Source organism: Phocoena sinus, chromosome 6 (genome assembly GCF_008692025.1).
Source record: "Phocoena sinus isolate mPhoSin1 chromosome 6, mPhoSin1.pri, whole genome shotgun sequence".
NCBI classification, from domain to species: Eukaryota; Metazoa; Chordata; class Mammalia; order Artiodactyla; family Phocoenidae; genus Phocoena; species Phocoena sinus.
This window is the reverse complement of record NC_045768.1, coordinates 10951836-10973447: the sequence shown is the minus strand read 5'-3', so window position 1 is coordinate 10973447 and position 21612 is coordinate 10951836. Positions and strand designations below refer to the sequence as shown.

General features: G+C 57.2%; 1 protein-coding gene across 3 annotated transcripts in view; it reads left to right on the top strand.

The window, feature by feature from the left end:
* NEK6 (NIMA related kinase 6) overlaps positions 1–21612 on the top strand; it is an 85631-nt gene that overhangs the window by 30411 nt on the left and 33608 nt on the right. Inside the window, exons 1-2 of one of the 3 annotated variants that reach the window (XM_032634215.1) lie at positions 3567–3885; positions 12693–12811. In XM_032634215.1, coding sequence (XP_032490106.1) covers positions 12722–12811 — 90 coding nt within the window. In that variant the 5' untranslated portion in view covers positions 3567–3885; positions 12693–12721. Of the gene's footprint in view, positions 1–3566; positions 3886–5033; positions 5390–12692; positions 12812–21612 lie in introns of those variants that run through there. The other 2 variants (XM_032634214.1, XM_032634216.1) reach the window with 2 other exon arrangements.

Sequence of the window (21612 nt, the reverse complement as noted above, 5' to 3'; positions counted from 1 at the left end):
GTGTCCCTTAGCAATTCCAGACCCAGAAGGTCTGGTTTTCCTCCCAGACATGAGCACAGGATTAGATAACAAACTCCTGGAGCTCGGTTTCAGGGCACGCCAGCGAGTTGCAAATTCTCCATCAGCCTCATAAAAAGTATTGGCACAAGAAGAGCCCTCCCAAGACTGCAGAGCCCGACCCACCCATGTTGTAGGTGGCGAAACCAAGACCCAGAGACAAGCCATGACTTTCCCAAGGCCATGCGGCCCTTTGAGAGTCCCAGACCCTGTGAGTCCTGAGCCACCATGCCACATGCCGTGGCTCAGAGCGGGATTCACCCTCGAGGGGTTAAAAATGGCCTCATAATTTCCCAGGCCCGACGCGGAGTCCACGAGGATCCCGTGGGGAATGTGACACAGGAAGGTCCAGGGCCACTGTGGTGTGGCCCTGGAAGCTGAGATAGTGTGCTGGCCCGTAACTCTGCGTGGGGTGGCAGGGCTAGATGGAGGAGACACTGTCACCCACAGACCGAGCCACGCTGAGCTGCATGGAGGTCGTGCTGGAGGCTCCCAGTGACCCAGGCGGCCCTGAGAGTCTGGGCACTGATGGGACTGCGAGCCCGTCTGTGCCCCTCAGCACAGCTCCACCCTCTCTTCTGTGTCCCAGGTGGACAGGCGGGGAGTGACTGGCAGTGCGTGTGTGCCCACGGGCATGGAGGCTGATCAGAGCCAAGGTAAACTTCAGGAAGGTTCTTGCCATCCTGGCCCAGGAGGAAGAGGAAGGCTCCAGGAGTCTGTGTTTTCCCTGGGTGCTACCGTGTCCTAGATGGGAGCCCTGGAGGGAATTCCTCTCAGCAGAAAGGAGGCTGGAAGCAGAAGAAAAACAATGGTTAGGCAGAAAGTGCCCAACTTGGGGGCCCGACCGGCCCGTCTGGAGCCTCTGCTGTGTGTGCAGGCTGATGCCGCCCACCTCGCCGGGTCGTGGAGGACGGCCCTCCAGGGGTGTCCCGTGAGCTGGGGCCTGGGCGGGGAGTCCACCCAGGCCTGTGGACGGCTGGCCTGGGCCCGGCTGCAGTCACCCAGGGGCCGGCACCTGGCATATGCCTGACAGTTGGGCCCGGCTGGCGGGGAAGGTGTGCTGGCAGGTGGCCGAGTCCCGGTGCCAGGATCTGGCTCCGCGTGTCCTCTGGGGCCTCAGCTGCCATATGCCCTCGTCGGTCCCCGCGGTCGAGCTGCAGATGGGGCGCGGGGGGTGGGGGTGGGTTTTGCCCAGGGTGGAGCTGGCTCTCGTTCTGGAGAGGAAGGCGTGTTCCGACCATGGGAGCTCTTTTCGGAGATGGAGGGCTGGCCCTGGCCTGGAGGCATCCCTGCCTTCTCCCACATGCCCACAGGTCCGCCAGCCTCCGTACCTTTGACCCCACTGCGTTCTCGGCTGGAATTCCCGTCCCTCTGGTGCTCCCCCTGCTTCTCCTTCCAGGCTACCCCAGACTCCAACTCTTATAAGAAGGTGTCCGTGATCTTGCCTGGGTCACGAAGTGAGGGTCTCTCAGTCCTTTTCTTGGGGACACTTTTCATGCTCTTTCTGGCTTGCGGTTATCTGTCCCTGTGTTTCTGGGTTCTCTCCTGTGACCCCGTAAGAGCAAGGGGGTTTCCATCCGTGCGATCTTGGGGTCACCCGTGGTCAGCACAGGCCCTCAACGGAGCCGGCAGCTGGAAGGATGTGTAGAAGGAAGGGAAGGTGGGAACACTCAGATCCTGGATCCACAGCCTGGTGTGCGAGAGCACGGGGCCAGAATAAGGATTAATAATCAACAGTAACTCCAGTGATTGGGGCTCTATTCGGTGTCAGGCCTGGGGCTAAGCACTTTTGAGGCCCCTGATGTTATGGAGCCCTCCACAGCCCGGGGCGATGCATACTATTTGTGTCCCAGTTTTACCTGCGAGAACCCTGGGGCCCACATAGCTGGGGTGCGCCAGAGCCAGGACTTGAACCCAGGGCTGCTGCCTACCAAGGCTGTCATCTCTTAGGCAGCAAATATTTTTGGTTCAGCTCACAAAAGAGAGATTAGAAAGGGTTAAGCTTTTTTTTTTTCTTTCTTTCTTTCTTTTTTTTTTTTTTGCAGTACGCGGGCCTCTCACTGTTGTGGCCTCTCCCGTTGCGGAGCACAGGCTCCGGACGCGCAGGCTCAGCGGCCATGGCTCACGGGCCCAGCCGCTCCGCGGCATGTGGGATCTTCCCAGACCGGGGCACGAACCCGTATCCCCTGCATCGGCAGGCGGACTCTCAACCACTGCGCCACCAGGGAAGCCCCCAGGGTTAAGCTTTTAAAGGGACAGCAAGAACATTTATGATTCTTAGCGTTGGCTGGCCCCCATGGGGGTGGGTGGGAATGGAGCCCTGTGGGTGAGGGAAGCACCCCTCATCCCTCCCAGGCTGGTTGGACCTCGGCGTTTGCTGTCAGTGTTCTGGGTTCTGGGGTGGCGGTGAGGGGTTGGTAGAGCCTACAGGGCAAGTTCCTTTGCCTGACCATGTGGGTATGGGGTGGGTTTAGGAGGCCGGGTCCTAGCCAGGCGCTGCCACTGCTGTGCCCACGGCCCGGGGCCAGTCTCTTGCCCTCCTGCCGCAGTTTCCTGGAGGGTAAAATGGGGGAGCAGGATTGGGCAATCCCAGAGTGGACTGTAATTGCATGCCAAGCCCCCTGGCTTCTGGCACACTTGCGCTCTCTCCAGGACTGACCCCACGGCCACTGCCATCAGATTCCAGTCCCTGGTGAGCAGTGGGCTCCCTGGTGGCAGTGACAAGTCCCTTTCACCACAGAGGTGGCAACCAGAGCTATTTTTGGAGCAGCTCATGGTGGGGGAGTTCCCTTTTGGCAGTGGCCGGGGACAGGAGTCTTGGGCAGGCGAAGTCCCATACGGAGACAGGGCTGGCCTCCCCTCCTTCACCAGCCCTGGCACGGGGAGGCCACCCAGATCCCCAGAGGTCCCGGTACCGTGCTCACATCTACTTCAACCCTGAGCCGAGACCTTCCCCGGAGCTTCTCAGGATCCACTTTGCAAGGTACCGGCCTTTGCCCTGCCTCTGCTGGGGGGAGCCCCTCACCCTTTCCTGCCACCTGGGGCTACAGCCTTTGCCCTTGAGGGTATGCCTAGCAAGTGACAGGGAGGCAGACCCTGGCGACCTCCGGGGCCTGGGCTCACAGAGCACCTGACCTTGGCTGCACCTCTGCCACCGCTGCCCCCTTGACCACCCACCTGGTGGGAGCTGCCCGTGGGCCAGTGCCATCAGCCTGGCATGACCTTTGTCACTGCTCAGGTTAATGGGGGGAAGTTTCACGCTGGGTGATCCCGGGCTTTGCCAGAACTCCCGAGGTGACGAGGGAAACAGGAAAAGGAATTCTTATGTCTCCCGCGTGGGTCTTGGCTACCTGGGCCCCTTCCTGATGTCTGAGCAGTGAGTTCTCCACAGAAGTTTCTCTTGCCAGGAATAGCCACCCTTTCAAACCTTAAAAAGAGAGCAGGAGAGGAAATTAGGGGAGGCCAGGGATTGAAGAACTTCCCCTGTGTAGAGGCCACTGGTGGGATTATGGATGTCCTCCTGGGCCCGGTGCAAGCTTTTTACAAACCCTGAGCCTCCATCTGCCTGAGGGCTGCTCTGCTGGGTTTCCCCCTTCGGCTGTTGGTTGGCAGGGCAGGAGCCGTGGTCTGAGACAGGATATGGGAGAAGAGGAATTTCTGCTCTCCCCAGGCTTCTCCCTCCTGGCTTCTGGTGTTTACATACTGGGTCACCCTCCCTCTGCAGCCTGCTGGGGCCACAAGGAGAGTGATTTGGTCTCTGCCCTTGAGGAAATCTCCATTTGAGGGAGAAGAAGACATGTGTGCAGGCAGTGACGGCACAGAGACCAGGTCAGTGGAACCTGGGAGTAACTGACTAGAGGAGTCCAGGAAGGCTGCCTAGAGCGGGTGCCCTGGGTTGGGCCTGGAAGGAGGATCCAGGTTTGCTGGGAGGCAGTTCATTCCAGGCAAGGGAGGCAGAGCCTGCCAAGGCCTCGAGGAGAGAGCAAGTTCCTTTCCCTGGAGGGCAGGGGTCCTTGGGATGGTGGACCTACCTAAGGGGTCTGAGGCTCCTCGCAGAGTGAGACCCCCCCAGCTTCCCCCAGCTCCATAGTGGTCTCCAAGGATGTCCCCAGGCAGATGAGATTAAAACCCAGACTTTGGAGAGAGTCAGATCTGGGTTCTAACACGGGTGCATGCCGTTTGCCAGCAGCAAGGCCTTGGCAAGTCACTTAACCTCTCGGCACCTATCCTCCCTCATCTGTAAGAGGGCAGCGCAGACACTCTGGAGGAGTGTGCCGAGGTGCCGCGTGTCACTCCCTGGTGCAGAGCAAGTGCTCAGCAGATCTTCCTTCACCAGGTCCTGGAGCCAAAGGCCTTCCAGGGTAGAAACCAAATGCCTCAGTGCTCCTTGAACTGAGAGATGTTTACAGCTCCTACATTTTTTTCCTTCCAGAATTGGGTTTTATTACCGAGAAGGAGAAAGTGAAAGGTGATCTGGAGCCGCCTCAATTGTAAAAAGGCTCAGGGAAGCCCTGCAGTGTGGGTGTGACGTGTTTTGAATTGCCTGGTGATCTCTGCCTGCTCTGAGACCTCGGGGATCCTGAGCGTGGAGACAGATGTTTCTTGCTTGGGGCATCAGGAGGGTGGAGGAGCCCCCCCCCCCCCCCCCCCCCCACTGACTGGGAGATTGCAGGCTGCTTGGTACCACCCGACTGCCCCTGGGAGTCCACCCTGCGGGGTCCAGCTGTTTCCTCTTTATGGATGAGGTAGGGGGCGGGTCTTTCCCAGGATCCCACGAGAAGTGCTGAGCCTGATTACGACCCAGGACCCGGTCCTGACGCAGGAGGGGGACTTCACCCCATGAGAGGTCATAGGTTCCCGGCAGAGGCTGGTGTGTGGAAGGTCCGGGGTGCTGTGTAGTTGGGAAGGGGAGGCCCCCACGTGCAGGGGCCTGGGGCGGGGTAGACTTTAAGGAGGGCAGGCCAGTGCCAGCTGGACGGAGTTTGGGACGCCTTGCTCAGGCGTGTGGACCTTTTTCTGCGCGGTTTTGGGTGGGGAGAAGCAGGTTGAGATTTGTGTCTTGGTGGGGGGACCCTCCTTTGGTGGGCTGGAGGTCAGGTCATCAGGCAGGAGGCAACTACAGGGACCCCACAGAGAAGGGGCCAGGCCAGCAGAGGGCAGGGGCTCTGGGTAAGTGGAGACTTGTTTGGGGAAAGAATCAGCAGCGCTGGATGAAGACCAGGTGTGGGCTGTGAGGGAGGGCGAGGCGTCCGGAGGAGGAGCCTGGGTTCCTGCCGGGTTCCTGGGCAGACAGGAGACCCCGTCGCTGAGATGAAGACCCGGGGAAGGGCAGGTGAGTCTTCAGTGCCTGGAACTTTTGGTGGCTGGCGTCTGGAGCTCTGGAGGGAGGCCCCAGGCTGGAGAGAGATGGGGGTGGGTGGTGGGTGAGGAGAGGGGAGCCGGAAGAAAAGGATGGGGTAGGGTGCCGGGGAGGTGAGCTGGGTGGGTGCTGCATTGCCCCTCAGCCGCTGACCTCTGGGTTCTGCCGACCCACCCCGTGAGAGGCCCCACTGCCCTGAGGAGGGGGCTCAGGGACCTCTCTGCACAGGCTGCACCGCCCTTCCCGGGGCTGCACGTGGTCCCGTGTCTCAGAGAAGCCAGGCTCCTGCTGGTCGTGGAGCTGCAGAATCTGAGTGGCAAGTGTGGCTTTCGGTGGGGGGGGGGGGGGGCGGGTGATGAGGGCTCCCAGGCCCAGTCAGGAAACCAGACACCATCTGTGGCTCATCCCCTACAGCTCCCAAGGCCCCCGTGACTCTGGCCTGAGATCGAGCTGCTTCCTGTCAAGTGATGAATGGGCAACGTCTGCTTATCCCAAGACCAGAAGGGAAGTGGGGCCGGGGTGGGGGAAGGACACAGTAGCCAGAGCCACACCTCTGGGCCAGAATTCATTCATTCATTCATTCACTCACTCAGTCCCTCACTCTCCAAGGAGGTGTGGACTACGGGAGTCAGGCAGACGTGGTTTCAAGTGTCAGCTCTGCCCAACGCCTGCTGTGTGACCTTGGGCCCGTTGCTTAACCAGTCTGAACTTTCATTTCCTCCTCTGCACTACGTGGATTATAGCGGCCCCACCTAGGGTGGCTGTGAGGTGGAACGAGGCGTGCACGGCCCTTGGCGCGTGCCTGGCGCACCCACAGTGCGGGCTCCGCTAGCGATGCGCTGTCATTACAGCCGGTCTGCGTGGGTAGGGCGTTCCTTACTGCCCAGGCCTCGTGTGGGGACACGAAGTCGGTGGCATCCCTTTCTCTCGTTACTCACAGGCTCCCTGGTCTGAGGAGCAGGTTCAAATGGTAGCTCTCTCCTCTGTGTGGACTGACGTTGGCAAGTCACGTTTTCCCTTGGAGCCTTGGTTTCCTCATCTGCGAAAGCGGGGTGATGGCACCGCTTGGGTTTCTTGGGAGATGTCAAATTACTCAGCTCAGGGGAGGTGTTGCCGTGGATGCTGGCTGATGCTGAAGCTGGTCCGGCCTTGACCTCACCAGTGGCCAGCCTGTGAGCTGCCTGGTCTCCCGCTGGGCCTCAGAGTGCCATTTGTGTAGGGGTGTGCTGGGCCGTACTGGTCTGTGGCACTTCTCCTCTCCCAGCTGGCTGAAGGCCCCCAGCAGTGGGCATCTATCCTAAGCTTCTGTTGCCAGGAGCCTGCTGGACAAGCAGAGATAGCCCCTGGTGCCTGCACTGGCGTTGGGTCACTCATTCCGTGTGTGTAGGAGGGTGTGAAGTCACCAGGATGGTTTCCTCCTTTGGGAAAACAACGTGTGAAGCTGTTCATTGAGCAGGAAGGACTGAACAGGGGCCTCTTCCCCAGAGAAACGGCACAGGGTCCGGGTCCGGCCGAAGCTGAGTCTCCAAGGTTGTCTTTGTGATTCTCCCTGTCAGCCTGGGAGCCACGTGGGCCTTTACCAGCCCCACCCAAACCAGGAGCAGTGACGCCTCTACCCCAGTGGACAGACCGAGAGCATGGCTGGGCTCAAAGCCTTGTGGCCTGACCGTACACGCATACATGCACATACAGCATGCAGAAAAGGGCAGGCAGACACTCGCTGCTTCCACCTCAGGGTTGGGGAGCAAGGTGAGGTGTAGACAGATACTTGCACCCACACGACCCTATCCACTCAGGCCCCCAAACCTGCCCCAAGCTGGGTCTTTGGCCTGAGCCTTCTGGTGTCTTGGGTCGTCTTTTACTGTGAGGGTAAGGCCTCGATGAGCCTCCACGAAGTGTGGTATTTGGCAGGAGACAAAGGAGGGATGTGACTTTCCCCTAGACGAAGTTTTAGAAATTGGGAAGCAAGCGTCCCAGGTGACAGTCATGGTCAGAAAGGCCTCTCGGGGGCTTCCCTGGTGGCGCAGTGGTTGAGCGTCCGCCTGCCGATGCAGGGGACACAGGTTCGTGCCCCGGTCCAGGGAGATCCCACACGCCGCCGAGTGGCTGGGCCCGTAAGCCATGGCCGCTGAGCCTGCGCGTCCGGAGCCTGTGCTCCGCAGCGGGAGAGGCCACAGCAGGAAGAGGCCTGCGTACCGCAAAAAAAAAAAAAAAAAAAGAAAGGCCTCTCGGCAAGCCTCAGAGCCCAGCCCGGTGTGGGAACCGCTCGTTTCCAGGAAGTGCCTGGATTAAACCCAAGCCCCCACGTCTCCCTGGGACACACCCCACGTTAGTAAGAGGCTTGCCGAAGGCCAGGGCGGGAGGAGCATGTCGGGGGGCTTTGCAAAGGCAGCCCCAGAGCTCGTAAGTGACGAGGAGGGTATTTGCTCCAGAGCCATTCCAGAGAGGCCGTGCAATGCGGTAGACAGAATGATCTGGGGGTCCAGCAGCCCCAGCTCTATCTTTTACCAGCTGTGTGACCCTGGGCAAGTCCCTGCCCCTCTCTGAGCCCCAGTTCCCGTGTCTGTCACATGGAGACAATTCATCCTCCACTGCCCAGGGATGGTTGGTGGTAATGACGCTGGTAACAGCTAAAGCCTCAGAGGGCCCTTCACATGTGCCAGGCTCTGTCCTGAGGAGTTTACATCTGTTAACACATTTAATTCTCAATGACCCTGAAAGGTAGATCTTACTGTTAGCCCCATTTTCCAGATGAGGAAACAGACACTGCGTGGTTAAAGGAAGCCGGGCCAGGATTTGAACCCAGGCAAGTCAGGCTCCCAAACAGACCCGCGGCCTTACCCTGCCACTCATCCTCATCCAGGCCCCAGGTGCCTGGTAGACGGGCACATGTGTGGAACCCAGGCTGGGAAGCACTCTGCCACCCCAGCACCCGCTCCCGGCAGAAGAAAGGCCCTCTTTGAGGTGGCAGCTCTGTGTGGCCTGGGGCTCCGGGTCTCACATTCCACGGATTTTTGGCCCCTGACTTGGGCTTGGCAGCCTGGGCCCCATTGTTCTGCAACTTGGCAGGAGCCGCAGGGCACAGGCAGCTCCCGGAGGTGCCCTGTGCACAGAGGGGCCTTTCCCGGGCTTTTCCCTGCTCTCCGGTCTCATCCCTCTGGATCCCTTTGGTCTTTCTGCATCTGAACCCCCTAAGAAGGAGTTTCTGGCAGGAATGTCCAGGGTAAAGGGGTTGGGCTTCTGTTGGGGTGTAGACAAACAGAATGCAAATCCTCTGAAATCCAACACCCTGGAGAGCCTCAAGAGGCCGTGGCTGTCTTGGACCCGGGAGGCGCGTTGGAATCAGAGCTGGGTTCAGATCTGCCCTCTGTATCCTACTCACAACACGACCTTGAGTCTCCCCTCTCTGAGCCTGATTCCCCATCTGTAAAATGGGTCTGTCAACAGCCCAGGCTAAGTGGAAGAGGTCTGGCCACTGGACGCCTCAGAGAACCTTCACTTCCTTCCTCCCTCCTCCTCCCTCTCTCCTCCCCCTTCCTTCCCCCTCTGCCTCCTTGCCCTTTATCTGGCCCTCTCTGGCACTGGGGGGCAGGGTGCGGGGGTGGGCTGTGACTTGCAGACTCCTTTCCTGGAGCAAAGGCCCTTCCTCCTCGCGGGGACATGAGGTATAGCCGCTTCTATTAGGTTCCGGGCAGAACTGCTCTTAGGCACAGCAGTTTACCCCAGGGGGTTGGCACACCAGGCGTGTGGACAGCACTGCTGCATCTGCTCGCTGCCATCCCGAAGGGAGAGGGCTCTGGGCCCCCTGTCGGGGGAATGGCTCCTCGTGGCCCACCGGCCCTGGGATCACCCCTACCCACTCAGCACTGACCTATTCTTGAGTGGAGGGGGCTTGTTCCTTGGGGAGCCACTGGAAAGGAAGTGATGTATTGCTGGTAAGAGCCTGTGAGGGGTGCAGTGCAGGGGTTATGGGCAAAGGTGCCATCACAGGTTTGAGTCCTGGCTTCACCACCTGTGATCCGTGTGATCCGGGCAAATCTCTCCACCTCCCTGTGCCTCAGTTTCCTCATCTGTAAAGTGGAACAGTAACAGAAGCTGTCTCGTGGAGGTGGTGTTAGTGAGATGGTGGTGAGATGGGCTAACAGGTGAAATGTATAAAGAAAGGGCCCAGCATAATAAGGACACACAGTTGTTGGCTTACCATCATTATTACTATTATTTCTGATGAGGCCAGAGCCCCTTACTTTGCTCTTGGAGCTCTGTGTGAGGAGCAAGGTGAGCTCCTGAGAGCCTGCAGACCGCCTCTGGGTGCAGGTGCTAGATCGCCACGTGGGGAATGACATTCACAAATACCTCCTAGGTCTCTGCCCAGTGTGACTTGCCCAGGGTCCCAGCTGGGGAGTGACAGGGTGGAGATACAAACCCAGGCCCGCTGGCCCTAGGAGGCTGGGTGAGGCGGGACGTTGGAGCCCGAGATGGATGCACTGTGGTTTCCAGCCTGCGTGGTCTGTGAGCAGGTGGGCAGGTGAGCCAGTCACGTGTGGGCCTGGCCTTTGGGCCACACCTGGTGCCTTCTGAGATAAAGACAGAACCTTTTTGCTGAAGACAGCTCTCCTCCAGCCTTCCCCCGGAGGCCTCCCTAAGGGCAGAGGACGGTGAACATGTCACCCCCAGGGGTCTGGGGCTGCAGCCCGAAGCAGCTGCAGAGCCTGCAGGAGTCTCCGGTTTTATCTTAAAATTCATGCGCATTTTACATTTTGTTCCCTCTGTATCCGGTTTATTGCCGCACACATTTCCCTCCTGAGTAACAGCACTGCCTTGGGAAGCTGCTCGTGTTTATCTGTTTATCCTGGGGCTTTTTGTACCCAGGTCCTCACTGTGTCACCCGGGGGGTGTGCACTCCAGTGCGGAAGCTCGGGCGCAGATGGTGGGGAGGTGCTGTGGCCCCATCTGCATTGCAGGAAGCCACCTTGGTGGCCCATCTGGAGGAGGAGGGCTTGGCGGAAAGGGCACCAGGCACTGGTGGAGACCCAGGAGTCCAGGCGGAGGCGAGGCCTGGGCTGGGGCAGAGGTGGGAGTATGGGGCTGGGGAGAGGCCTCAGAAGTACAGGCACACCCCTTAATACCCTCCACATGACACCCGTTTGAGATAAGAGCAAAGAGACGACAGCACGAGATCTACCTCTTTATATGTACACATTAGGATGAAGCACATAAGATGCCGTGCGTGAGGAGCAAAACCGGCAACTGCACAGGCAGGACGCAGCACAGGCCGGGCTGGGTTTGACGGGTTGCTCTCAGCCACCAGGGCCTCCCTGCTAGGCTGACGCGGGTGCCATCTGCAGACCGTGCCCCTGCTCCATGTGTCCTTGCTTTCTGCCATCTACTTTGTATGCTAGAGAGCAGTTTTACCCCAAAATGCTGAGGAAAGGGGTGTGAGGGAGGAGCTGGGCCTGCCCTGAGGACACAGAGGAAGGATGGGTGCTGGACGCCAGTGTGCAGATTCTAGAGAGGCTTGGGGTGCCTTCAAGGGCAGAGGCGGGGAGACCGAAGGTCCAGCTCAGCAGGCAATTCAGGGCTTGGTGGCCAAACTCTGACAGGTGCCGTAGACATCTCTAAGCCCGGGAGGGCTGGCCCATCAGCTACCAGAAAGAGCTACAGTGGGGAGGAAGGAAGTGTGATCTGTGACCAGATCTCAGTGGCACTGACCGTAACAGCCCCATTGGTGTGGGTTCCTTTCCCACTGCCCAGATCACCCGGTTCACGCAGCAGGACCTGCCAACCCACTGGACCAGGTGACGCCTATCAGCTTGGGCTTTGGCTGGTGGGGACGGCTGGGGGTGCAGGTGACCAGGTGACTTACAGGTGGCGAGAGGCAGAGTCCGTCTAGAAAGACGATGTCCTAGGTTGGGTTCTCCAGAAGCAGACCCTGAGACGAGACCGTATAGGGGAAACCACAAGGGAGTGGGGGAGGCAGACAAGCAGGGTGTGATCTCAGACCAAATCACTACCCCACTCGGGTCTCTGGAGTGACTTACCCCCAGAGCATCCGGACCGGAGGCAGGGGAACGGGCTTGCACACTCGCCCCCTGGGTCATTGATTCCTAGGGACTCCAGCGCTCCAGAGGGTATAGACGAAGCTGCTTTGATAGCCTGGCCAGCCCTTCGGGGTTCTGTTTGGGGAGGGTCAAGTGAGAGGTGCCCGTGGGAATGCCAGGGCGGGGTCTGGTGGAAGGAACAGCAGCCTGATTAGGGGGCCCTCACCACATGCCCGCCCTGCACCCCATGTCTTCCAGGCATCCTGGGGGAGCCCAGGCCTGGCCCTGGACACCGAGATTTAGGTGTTGTAGAAATGCTTATGGGTGAACGGAGGGCTTTCCTCCCGAGGAGGAACGCTTTCCCTCTTGCGTCCAGGAGCACCGCGAGCCATACAGCGTCTTCTGTGTGCCTGAGCCTGGGTCCTGCCCTGGAGGTGCTTGTCTGCTGGGGAGGCCAGCAGAGGCTGCCTGTGACACCAGCAGTGGAAGCGATCTTGGGAGTGGTACTGAGATGGCCTTTAGCTCAGGCCTGGGCACATGGTGGGCAATTAATCAGGACAGCTACTGCGGTTACTATGGCCGCTGGTGAGTGGCATCCTTGACTCTCCTGGGGGCCTTTGATGTGGCAGCCCAAGCCCTGGAGGTTGAGGGGGCTGTTCCCTGTGCAGAGGGCTCTGCCCCTGCCTGGAGGTTTGTGCAGGACTTGAGTAGGACCCATGGCCTCGGCCTTCCCAGTGTCGGGTGCACCAGGTCCCGGCACCTGGTGGGTGTCCTTCCTGCAGCTGCTACTTGCAGTCTGACTCAAGGTCTCTCTCTTCTGGCCACTAGGCTGCCAGCCTGGGTTTGTATGGGGGTGAGGCACGGAGGACAGTAACGGGGCAAGAACAGGCTTTGGAGTCCGGCACGCGTGGCATTGAATCTGGCGCCTCCCTTGCTGGATGGTGGGGGCACCTTTAGACTTTTCCCTGCACAGAATCTGTGTTCCCCTCTATCCAACGGGGATAGCCCTAGCAACCTAGTCGGGCCAGCGTGATGGAGGGAGGTGTGTCCCATGGGCCGTCGAGCTAGTTCTGCCACTTCCAAGCCGCAAAACCAAGGACAAGTTACCTAGCAGCTTGGCAGCTCAGCCTGAGCATCTGTAAAATGGGACGAGTGAAATTACTTCCTCGATCCGAGGGCCGTCGAGAAGAGAAAGTGCACAGGCCTGTGTGTAAGAAAGCCCTTCTTTTCTGTTGCAGCCCGTGTCCTCGTGAGGCTGGCATGCAGGATGGCAGGACAGCCTAGCCACCTGCCCCATGGAGGGAGCCCAAGCAACCTCTGCCACAGCCCGGGGCCCGCGCACCCTCCCGACCCACAGGTAAGCCCTCCTCCTTCACCTGCAGTGCACTGGAGAGTCTTGGAGGAACACAGATCCCTGAGGCTGCTTTGTCCCGGCCACAGAAGGATGCCCCTTGGCAGCCCCCAGGCACCCTGAATGCTTCTAGTGATGGGAGCAGAGTCACTACCTAACCATTCTGCCCTCCATCCCAGTCAGCCACACTCACAGATGCCTCGCTGTTCCACACTCTGGGCTGGGATGCCAGGCCCTGGTCCTGTCCCTGGGGTTTCCGTGTGAATGGAACAGCTTTATCTCGGAGGGGTCAGCACTGCTTAGAAGGACAGACATAGAGGGAGTCGTGGAGGCCCCAAGGAGAGTGAGGGGCGCAGGCGAGCGGACGGGGTGCGCTTCCTGGCTCTGAGCTGGTCTGCCTCCTTTCTGGTCTCAGCTGTGTTCTGGGCCTCTTTAGCCTCTTTGTCTAGGACCCGCAGAGCTTCGGGGACGCTGCTTTCCTTACACTGGCCCCACCCTCTCAGCCAGGCAGCCTTTGGCAGCTTTTCGGAAAGTGGCTTCTGGGGTTGTGAGCTGCTCGCACACCCCATGCCTTTGCACATGCCATTCCCTGGGCCTGGGGTGCCCCCCTCGACACCTCCAGGCCTCAGTCCAAATGCCGCTGCTTCTGGGGAGCCTTCTTGTTCCACGGCACTCCCGTCTGTGCTGTCTCCACACCTGCGCACAGGCACTAGGTCATGGCCGTGATCGCATCCGCTGGGGCACTGGCGCCTGGGTCTGCCTCCCTTCCTGGACAGAAGCCTCTGGGGTGGGGCTTCGCCTGCCAAGTTCATGAACTGCAGATCCATGGAGTGCACCACCCAGGACACCGCCGTGTGTGAACAGACCCAGGTCTGCTCTTAGGGAGCACACAGCCTCACGGGAGAGAAAGACAAGAAAGAAAGCAGAAGAAACTGGGGGTCAGTGGAACTCCAGCAAGGAACGTGGCCTGAACTAGGGGACCAGAGAGGCCTCCTACAGGAAGTGGCTTGCAAAGAACTAGAGGGGACAGAGAGCTTGGCTGGGCAGATTGGCCAGGGCCAGGTGCTGTAGCATCCTGTGGGCAGCCTGGAATGATGAAAAGTAATTGTCCAGAGTTGGCTTGTGTCCCAGGCCTGTGAGACCTAAGTCAGGAGGAAACTCAGAGTCAGCCACCTTCCTGAGCCATGGAAGGATTGTCACAGCTTCTAACTGCCTAGTCCTGTTGGAGGACTTCAGGTGGACTGGTGTTTGACCTGCTTGGGCAGGGTTGCCATGTACAGTTGTATAGGTTCTACACTGCCCAAAGGTGCCTGGCCAAGGAGGCAGGTGGGTCTGAAATCCTCCTCCTGCGCCTGAGCTGTCATCAAACTGTGCTTCCTGGTGTGACGCTGCATGAGCCCAAGGGAAGGGGCGCATCTAGAGATTCACACAGAGGTGACACGTTCAGTAGGAGAAGCAGTGTATGTGCGTGCACACACGCACGGGGGGTCCAAAGGCATCTATGCTCCCCATTCCAGTTACTGGCTGGGATGCAGGGGCCCATTTCCTAGGTGGAATTTGGGGAGAAAGCTGGGAAGCCCATAGACACTGCTGGTCCAGGGTCCACCAGAACACCTCCCCGATGGCTGGGGGCAGCGGGGCTTCCTCGGGTAATGTAGCAATTTGTCATATTAAGTCATTCACTAACAATTGAGTCCCCCTTGATTAATCTCCCAGAATTAGCCAGTTGCATTGTGAGCAATTAGGGTTAATTACAGCCTCATTTGGCATAGCAGAGAGTCCCATAATTATGTCACAAACAAGGCGAGGAGGTGGTGGGCTGCCGTGGCAGTGGCATCTTCTGGGTGTCTCCTCGCACGTGTTGGAGTGGGTAATGACATAGTTAAGTGTAATTAGATACGATTACTCAGCGTTGGCTAGCGGCTGGCGGGAAAGATGCCCCTGGTTCGCCAGCATCTGGCCGGGTCTGCAGAACTGGGGCACAGCCGCATTGACGCTGGGGCTGCTGCAGGTCAGGGCTGGAATGAAAACAGTCAGGCGCTTTCTCTCTCCTCGTCTCATAGAGCACTGGTATTTAAACACTGTCTGGGGAGAGATCACGGCTGGAATCTTGCCTGTTTTCAGGACATAGAAACACCTCAAAGTGACGACACAGGCATTTTCCTTTACGGCAGGAGGCACTGCTGTTTCCCTGAAATCACCCTGAGAGAAAAGAGCTGGGCTGCATGATGGCAAAATGCTGTGCTCTGGACCAGGCTGGGTTTGGTTCCCAATTCCATCCCTCACCAGCCAGGTGACAATGGGTAAATACCTCTCTGAGCCTCAATTTCCTCTTCTGTAAAATGGGGCCATGAAGAAAGTGAGATGGTATATTTTAAACACCCAACATGGTACCTAGCATTGTTGGGGTTAAGGAAATGGTATGTCATTGATCTTATTCTTATATTTGAAAAATCATTTTGGTTTTCACAGCTAAAGAGCCCAGGGCTGGAAATACCCCAGTGTAGAAAGAACAATTTAGCGAATACTCAAACTCTGGCTTTTGTGAACCTTCTGTGTCCGAGGCTAGTGGTTTGTTCATTTCAAGGAACTTTCTAGCTCTGGGTGCTGTCAGCCTATGAAAATATGTTTGCTGAACTGGGTTGAATCATATGTGAAATTCATATATATTTGGGAAAGCTGAACATGCTTGCTTTTATTGAGGTTTCTAATGAATGAATGAGTGGAGTTGAGAAGAAGAGCTTAAAACGCCCCCATGGTTTTACCAATTTGCTTCAGAGCATTTTCATCAGGAAAGAAACGCAGGGCTCAGCTGACCCACTAAGAAACACATGAATTTCCAAGAAGGAGAAAGGTGTTCTTGTCTGAGAAATCCCTGGCTAATGTGTCTTCCATCTGGAAAGTCTTTGCAAACCTGCTTGGGACGTGCCAAGTTCAGTTATATTCGGCACTGTTCAGAGACAGAGGAATGTACATAACTTTGCAGGGGATGGGGACAGCTGTCATTAGTTCTGCATTGCACCAAAATCTTTATGAAAATCTTCCCAAAACAATGATGATAGTTAGATAAGATTTAATGACCAAATATTAACGGCCATTAAAATTCAAGAAGTGTTTGCTAAGTGTTGTAAATTCAGCAAGTGCTTGTCTCGTTTCTGCCTTGGCTCTGCGGGCGAGCCCTACACATAAGTAAATAAAGATGATGCAGAGGTGAGGCTCCCAGGGAGGGATGGACCGATGCAGGGGGAGCCCAGAGAATGGGGTGGCTTGTTCTGCCCGGGGCATCAGGGTCGACAAGGAAAGCTCTCTCTAGAAAGAAGATGACACGTGGGCTGACAATGAGCAGGAGTTTGGGGCAAAACACGGAGAGGAGGATGTTCCAGGAAGAGGAAAGAGCCAGACCTGAAGGTGCAGGACCAGTCAGGCTGGATAAGGATTTAAATACTTGTGCTTAGAAAAGGTAACAGCTGGTGTTTATGAAAAGCCTGGAATCCACATTGTCATTTGGAATTGAATCTGTAGCAAATGGGGAGCCCATTTGGGGTTTAAATCGACAAGGGGCTTGGGTTTTAGGTCACTGGTAGCTGGGGCCCGAGGCACAAGTTAGGTGAAAATAGGAGGTCACATGACGCTTTGGCCTTAAATGGGCCCGACACAGGGAGGGAAGACGCCAGAGACTTCCGGGGGAAAATCCAACTGCCCTTGGTAACTGAAGGGATTCGGGAGAGGGAGGTAGAGGACGTGGCCAGCCTGCTGGCATGGGGGCCGACGCTCTTTATGGTTTGTTTCCCTTCAAGTCTTTGTTAGTGGTTGGAGCTGGTTCCAGATTCTCTCGTCCGTGTGTTTAAGCTCAGCTTTCTCTGAGCTGGGTTAGTGAGGCTCGTCCTGGGGGAGGCACCACAACTGAGGTGACCTTAGGTTTTGTCATCAGGCGTCTCCCATGTTCCGGCGTCTTGCTCGCTGCTCCCATGAGCTGATGGCACAAAGCTGAGTGTAGACAGACTTCCAAGCTGAGACAGTCACAGTGGTGGCTGTACCTGCGTTACGATGCCTGGCAGTTACCTCACTTCGTCCTCCTACCAGCTCAAGAGAAGGAGACCTTATTCAGAGCTCCATTTTGCAGGGGAGGAAACCAAGATGAGTGGTAACTTGTCCTTTTCGCTGTTGAGGGGCAGAGCCCAGAGCCAGGGGTGGATCCAGGCCCTGTGGCCCCGCAGAGCATTTTCTTGCCACGAGGGCTGCAGGAGGGGAGACTGGCTTCGGGGACAGAATTAGCCAGATCGTGAAGAGCTGAGTGGGGCTGGCCTCGTAAAGAGTCTGACAATATGGACTCTTTGTAAATCGCACCCTTGTTTCGTGCCACACAGATTTAAAGCACATTGCTCTACACGCATGTACCGCATCCATGAGAAGTTCCCTGCACACGATGTCAGATGTCTTTAAAGGTGAAACTCGTTTACAGGAAATGTCATTCTGATGAAGCGTGCTTTTTAAAATCATAGAAGCGGTTGCCTTAAAATTAATGATGCATTGCAAATATCAGGGAAAAAAGACCCATCCAGTGTAAAGATGATTAAAATTCAGGTCAGAAGTCTGACTTAGTCAGGCTAAATTTTTTAATGAGATTTCAGAAAATTAATTGGGCGAATGCATTTTTATTCTTTTAACATGTAATTTTATGCTCCTGTTTAAAAAAAAAAAAAGGATTTGTCGATGGCTGAGGCTTATTGTGGTTCAAACATTTTAAACTCAAATTAGCGCAGGGTGGGGAGCATTTGTGGCCTAATTTGATCTGACTTGGGGAAGAGAGCTGGGTCTCTCCGAGCTTTCTGGGGTGGTCCAAGACACTCCCTCCCCCTGCTGTATATCTGGTTGTGTCCTCCATTTCTTGGGAGGGTGCGATTGGGACTGCAGGTGACTCAGGACCTCGGCCGCGTCATCGACTCCTGATCCCACCAAATTCCTCCTGCTGCCCAGGGAGTTGCTCCCAGAGGCTCCTCCTCTCTGAGATCGTGAGTCCTCCCCAGGCCTACCGCCACCTCCTCCCTGCCCCTCCACCCATCTCTTCTACCTTTTCGGGAGAACTAAGGGGCTCCCACCCTGGGGAAGGGGGATGAGTAGGTCAGAAATGGCCTCTGGTGCCCACAGCACAGCCTAGAAAGGGAGGCGAGCCTGTTGTCTAGCACAGGCCCTGGGTGAGTGGCACAAGGTCAGTAAAGTCAGAAGCTGCAGGTACATTCACCTCACCACTTTCCTGTAGCCAGAGGATGTTGGGTAAATGACCTCTCTGAGCCTCAGTTTCCTCATATGTGAAATGGGGCTGGGGAGACCTAAGTGAGATGGTGTACTTTAAACATCCAGCATGGTACCCAGCATCAGGGGTGTTAAGGAAATGGGATGTCGTTGATCTTATTCTTGTATTTTAAAATTCATTTCAGGGAATTCCCTGGTGGTCCAGTGGCTGGGACCCCACGCTTTCACTGCTGTGGCCTGGGTTCGATATCTGGTCAGGGAACTAAGATCCCACAGGCCACACGGCGCGGCCAAAAAAAAAAAAAAAGAAGAAGAAGAAGAAACATTCATTTTAGTTTTCATAGCTAAAGAGCCTGGGGCTAGAAATATGCCCGGCGCAGACCCTTGGTGGGGTGTGGACGGGGGTGATGATAATGACAGCTGACAACTCCCTGTGCTTGGGTCCCTGGGCCAGGCTCCCGCCAGGCCAGGCACACCCTGCCTCAGCTCACCCCCAGCCCCTGGGAAATAGGTGCTGCCATCCTCCAGACGTTCTACAATGCCAACCCAATAGTAATAATAACAAGAAACACGCGGCATTTCCTAAGTGCTGGGCCCTCTTCTAAGTGTTCACTCATTAACTTATTTAACCACCAACAGCCCTCTGCAGGGCGCGCTGATTATCTCAGTTGCGCAGATGAGGAAACCGAGGCCCAGAGGGCTCACCGGGAAGTGGCAGAGCCAGGACTTGAACCCAGGCCTCCAGGCCCCAGCGTTAGTGTCTCAACCAACAGAGCCAGAGTGGCAGTCACCTCTCTGCCAACCTGGGCCCAGGGATTGTGTTTTTTTCCCCCGGGAGGCAGCATGGGGTCCCAGACGTAACAGGGAACAGTAAGCGTTGCATGAGCCATTTGCAGAAAGGCCATCAGGAGGATGTGTTGGAGCCGCCATCATGGGAGTTGTTCGGGGCCAGCCCCGTGTTTGCCCAGCAGTTTAGAGCTCCCCAGACCCTCTTGTCCTGGAATCCTCCGGGAAATCCTGGGCTGGTGTTTCTAACATCCCCCATCATGGGTGACCCCTCTCTGATGCAGGAACAAGAGTGGAACTTGCCAGGGCCCACCCAGGAGGTGGGTGGCAGCAGGGAGAGGCCTGGCCTTTGGGGGCAAGAGCTCAGTTCAGCTTTTCTCCGAACCCCTGAGTTAAATCGGGGTCAGGACTCTGCTGGCTCAGGCAGCTGCGCCCAGGAGCCCCGTGTCCCGTGGTGACCCCCACCTGAGCAGAGGCCCCTCTGGGGACAGGGCCCGGTCCTAACCCCTGTAAGGGCAGCAGAGGCCCCTGAGCCCCCTCACCGCTGTGCTGCTGCCCGGGTAACCTGCCCCCTCCTCAGAGCTTTCCTCTAATTAGGTCGAATGGGCTGTGACAGGAAATGCAAATCTGGGTCATCGCATATGCAGATGTGCAGGGGAGTCTCAGCGATGGTGGCTGGGAAGTCGCCCGCATCCTCTGGGAGCTTCCAGTGGCTGTGGAGCTGGGCCACGTGGCCTCTGGGGAACATCCTTGGGGTGGGTGGAGAGCACTGGGGACTGACCACTCGCCACGGAGGGAAGCAGCCCCACGTTGGCAGAGCCAGGATCGTTAGTGAGCACATCCCCCAGACTCTTCACTGCCCCACGTCACCTGGCAGCGCAGCTGGGTCTCTATCGTCAGGGAGTTCAAGTCCCAGCTCCCCACTGCCTGTGCCTCAGTGTCCTTATTCATAAAGTGGGATTAATAAGTCTTGTTTGGGCTTCCCTGGTGGCACAGCGGTTGGGAGTCCACCTGCCGATGCAGGGGACGCGGGTTCGTACCCCGGTCCGGGAAGATCCCGCATGCCCCGGAGCGGCTGGGCCCGTGAGCCATGGCCGCTGAGCCTGCGCGTCCGGAGCCTGTGCTCCACAACGGGAGAGGCCACAACAGTGAGAGGCCCGCGTACCGCAAAAAAAAAAAAAAAAAAAAAAAAGTCTTGTTTTACAAGGCCGTTAGGAGACTTTAGTCCTGAGACCTGTCTAAGCATCTAGTACAGCAACGGACGCATAGTAGGTGCCTAATACATGAAAGCTTGTCGTCGTTATTTTCATGACCATGTGTGATCCCTCCAAGTGCCAAGAAAGCTACCTTTTTCTAGGGTGTGTGATTTCAGCTGCACCCATAGAAGTGACAGTGGCTGGGTCACAGAGTCCCTTCTGCACCAGGCTGTTTCGGGTGCATTTCGTTGTGTCATTAGACAAACATGCCCTGAGCACTTGCTTCGAGTGGGTCAGAGCCTTAGTTCAAGGGGCAGAAAGGGGACTAACACAGGGGCCCACTTGGTGAGGCCCATGGTGGGGGGATGGGTGGCACCCAGGTGGCTGAAGCAGGAAGTGTAGGCCTGGCTAGTCACAGGGTCTCAGAGGAAACGCAGAAGTGGCATCTGAGTTGGGAGGCCACACAGCACAGGGTGAAGGGTATAGGTGAAGGGTGAAGGCTCTGGAGTACCCAACCCCGGGTTCAAATCCCCGCCGTTACTCGTGGTGGGGTCTGGAGCCTCCCCTCCGAGCCTCCGCTCGGTTTCCTTGAAATGGAGATTGCGATGATGTCTGCTCACAGGGTCCTGGGAAGCATTCTGCACGGCGCCTGGCATGTAGTCCGTGCTCAGTAAATGCATGCTTGCTCGTCTGAGGTGGACACGCAGTGTATAGGTAGGTCAGTTGCTGTGACTAAAGAAGGTACCTGACAGAGACCAGCAGGTGCTGGTGAGAGCGTTGTCTTCTTCCTCCGCCAGCCCTCCCTCCCGCTCGGGTCCCCGGGTGGAGCATCTTCAAATCTCTGGAGTCCTGGAGACTTCAGAGTCGGGGTGGGCCCAGCTGTCATCTTGCTGAGGGAAGGAGGCAGCGGAATTGCAGGCTGCGAGGCTGAGTTCCATTTCTCACTCCTGGCAAGAGGGTGCCCGTTAGGGTCTCCTTGGCCCACGGCTGAGCCTCGACCGGTGCAGAGGCGGTGGGTAGTTGCTCGGGGCCCCCCTGGCTTCCTCACTTCTGCCCTGCCCACGCCTGCCAGTAACATGACTGCAACCACTAAGCACCTACTATGTGCAGGGCTCAGCGATCTCACGGGACCCTCACGGCCACCCTACTTCTCCCTTATAGACGAGGAGACCGAGGCACAGGGTGGCTTGTGTAACCGCCAAGGTCACCAGCCAGCGACCCAGGCTGATTGGCTCCACTGTCAGGGTTCCCAAGGCTCTTCCAGGGCCTACTGGTCTATCGTTGGCATTCCTAGTAGGGAGAATTCCAGAACACGGCCCAGGGAAATACTTGGTCTTCCACACTCTCAGATGGTCCGGCCCAAGTCTGGAAGAGACATTTTTCACTTCAGGAAATTCAGCGGCTTATTCTTGCTGCGGTGGGGCTTTCAGGGTTCCTTGCCCCACCCCTGCTCCCCAGACTGAATCCTGCACACATTTCTGCACACCTACTATATGGAAGTCATCTGGCAACAACAGAGAGCCTTTCTTCATGCCACCATCCAGCCGGGGAGGGTCCCCAGTGTCAGCGATC